This window comes from Hippopotamus amphibius, chromosome 11, assembly GCF_030028045.1.
Source record: "Hippopotamus amphibius kiboko isolate mHipAmp2 chromosome 11, mHipAmp2.hap2, whole genome shotgun sequence".
NCBI classification, from domain to species: domain Eukaryota; kingdom Metazoa; phylum Chordata; class Mammalia; order Artiodactyla; family Hippopotamidae; genus Hippopotamus; species Hippopotamus amphibius.
The window spans coordinates 20,571,770-20,574,988 of NC_080196.1; the positions used below are offsets into that span (position 1 = coordinate 20,571,770).

General features: G+C 37.9%; 1 protein-coding gene across 1 annotated transcript; it reads right to left on the reverse strand.

Annotated features, from left to right (window-relative positions):
* Positions 1-1,959: 1,959 nt before the first annotated feature.
* On the reverse strand, positions 1,960-2,898 carry LOC130831690 (olfactory receptor 2M3-like). Its single transcript, XM_057700040.1, has one exon. The coding sequence runs from the start codon at positions 2,896-2,898 to the stop codon at positions 1,960-1,962; it is 939 nt and encodes a 312-aa protein (XP_057556023.1).
* Between the last annotated feature and the right edge of the window lie 321 nt (positions 2,899-3,219).

The following is a 3,219-nucleotide window of genomic DNA, read 5'->3' on the forward strand; positions in this document are numbered from 1 at the left end:
AACACTGTGCTCACATCATTAAAATTTACAGTCTGTGGTAGCCACTTAGCATATATAATAAGTAATTATTTACGATATTTTCACAAGGCAAAGCGAGCTTCCATCGAGTCAGTATCACAATCTAAAGCTATAGTATGTTTTCATTAACAGCATATGAGATCTCAGAAAGACATATTCAAAAAGAAAAAAAAAGAAAGAAAGAAAAACATAAGAAAAAAGGAAGAAGTTTTTATAAGACTTTTTTAGATCACTTGAACTTACACTGGCAATCAGGAAAGCTCTCCTGTCAAGAATTCTATTTTGGCATTGTCCTGTTTCGTGTCTTGGGGAAAAATGCTACAATACCTTAAAAATCAGAGAAAGAACTGTGAAATATTTCTACTTTGTAAAATTTAGAAATATTTAAGGATATTTCATCTGAATTTTATGATTTCTGTACGGATCCATCTCTCAGTGGTTGTTCATCACATACATGGAAAACTCAACATTCCTCTTCTCCATTTATTTGTAGGTTACTGTGTTTTAAGGTGCTCAGTGAGGTGCTGTAATGAGATTACAAATCTAATCACAAGTCTCACGCCTCCGCCCTTATGGAAATGGAGCCAGCAGTTTTTTCTATTTTTCATTTTCAAGTAAATTAATACCACCTCAGTGTCCTATTTTATATATATCTTTTTATAGCAACTCCAAATATCAGGTGCAGATGAGAAAAGTATATGCAAATTCCATGAATTAAATCCCATTCTCTCTAATGTTTATCCAATTTGCCAGGAGAGCCAGTCAATTTTATAGAAATCTGGTCTTCTAGGGGCACAAAAAGGTTTCACTTTGCATGCTGCTTCCTACACCAAGATGAAGAGTTCCCACTGAATTTGAGTACGAGGGTGAGTCAAAAATTATCCACGCTCTGGCTCTCGAATTTCTAGAAGTTTTAATATAACCAGAGTGTGGATAATTTTTGATGCACTCCTATATTCCTTTGAGAAGACCATGTAGGTTGTCCCAGGATGGGAGATGGGGTTTCCACCAAGGCTATCAGAGATCAGTCAGCATTCTCATTCAGTTACCATCCATGTTCATCAGGAAAACAAAGAGAAACATAGGCAGATTCTGTCATAATGATATTATTACACCTCTGCTACGACAACTGCTAAGTTAATGGAAATTTTCTACATGCATTGACATGGTAATGTTTTGATATGAAGAATAAGAATATTCCCATCATGATTTGGTGCATAGATATGATAAAGATTATGTCTTCTAGGCAGGAACCACAGCCTGGGATTTCATTATAACACATTGGATTTTTAAGATACCAAAAGAAAAAAAAGTAATAAAAAATATAAGTTGATGATATTGCATTATCTGCCAACTCTGGAAATAAGTGGTTCCAGTATAAGACATCTTCAGATATACAAATGCTCAGTGTATCACGGAATTCAAACAAAAGAAAAAAACTTTCCTCTGCCAAAACAAATAATATTTATTATAGGACAAGTTTTTGGTAAATGAATAAATATCTGTGACTCTCCAGTTAGGCTTTATTTTGAAAGAACTAATGACAATATGAAATAGGAAAGTGTGGTATTTAGCTCAGTACATGTCATTGTATAAGCATTTCAATAATACTCTGCTTTTTGAAAATAAGGAAAAGCACTTAAGACCGTGTTATTTAATACTTAGTTCTATAAAAAGGAGTGAATGTGTTTATTAACTTAATTATTCACTTCTCAAGAACTATATTGATTATGCTTAAAACCAAAATGAAAATACAATGAATGTAAAATATATCAATTAACTGAATGTGTACCCAGAGTCTATCAACTCTGATAGCTACCTTAGGAAAATTGTTTATACATTTCTTGTTAAATCATGTTATTTTTTTCAATAATGAATGTGCCAGAGAGAGAGAAATAGAAGTTATTAAAGAAAAAAAATCCTTGTAAATCATCATTTAATTTATTCTCTAGATTTCCTCTTCCCTAGCACCTTACTAAATGCTTTGGCTACGTCTTTGTTCCGGAGGCTGTATATAAGGGGATTCAGCATGGGAGTGAGAATGGTGTAAAAGGTCGATACCATCTTGTCCTGGGTTGGGGAACGATCAGAAGTGGGCCTCATGTATATGAACATAGCTGCTCCATAATACATGCCCACAACAATAAGGTGTGAAGTACAGGTGGTGAAAGCCTTGTGCCGACCCTCCCCAGAACTCATGCGAATGACAGTTATAATTACACGTGTGTAGGAGATGATGATGAGTGACAAAGGGAAGAGGAGCATTACTACACAACAGATAAAAATAAGTGTTTCAAACGTGGAAGTATCTGTGCATGAGAGACGTAAGAGTGCAGGGACATCACAGAAGAACTGGGCTATTTCTCGGGAACCACAGTAGGAGAAGGACAAAGTAGCAGCTACCTCAATAATGCCATCAAAGGCACCCAGGATCCATGAAGAGGCAGCCATGAGTCCACAAACTTTCCAGGTCATGAGATTGGGGTACTGCAGAGGGTAGCAAATGGCAACATAGCGGTCATAGGCCATGACAGCCAACAAGAAGCACTCAGCACCAAGGAGGGACACATAGAAGAATATCTGGGCTTCACATCCTGCTACAGAAATGGACTTCCTGCCAGACAGGTAGTTGCAGGCCATCTTGGGTACAGTGGTGCAGATGAGCATGAGGTCCATGAGGGAGAGCTGGCTGAGGAGGAAGTACATGGGGGTGTGGAGCCGGGAGTCCAGGCAGATGAGGAGAACCATGAGAGTGTTTGCCAAGAGCGCCACTGTGAAGATGCCCAGGACCAGAGAGAAGAGGAAGACATGAGTGGGTGTGTGACTGAAAATTCCCATCAAGATGAAGTCAGGGCTAAGTGTCTGATTCTCCCATTCCATGATGAGTATCTTCTTTGTCTAGAACCACGAGAAGTTATAAACATTAAATATCTGGGTAGTTATTTCTTCACTGTCCACTGTGTGTGTGGTAATCTGGTAAACCAACATAGATGATCTGGTCAGGACTGGAGAAGAAGGAGCAGAGACTTTGCAGTCAGGTGGCCTTCATCACACTCAAGCTCCACCGCTACCAACCTGCATGTCTTCTGGCGAGTTATTTTTATGTGCTTCATTTTACTTCCTTTACAAGGCAGAATTGTAATTGTTGTGTTTATTAAACAAGATATCAATGCAAACCACAGCATCTGAACAGAGCATTTG

What these genes read in the sequence shown, in the direction of transcription:
- LOC130831690 (XM_057700040.1), bottom strand. Translation starts at nt 2,898, where the DNA reads ATGGAATGGGAGAATCAGACACTTAGCCCTGACTTCATCTTGATGGGA.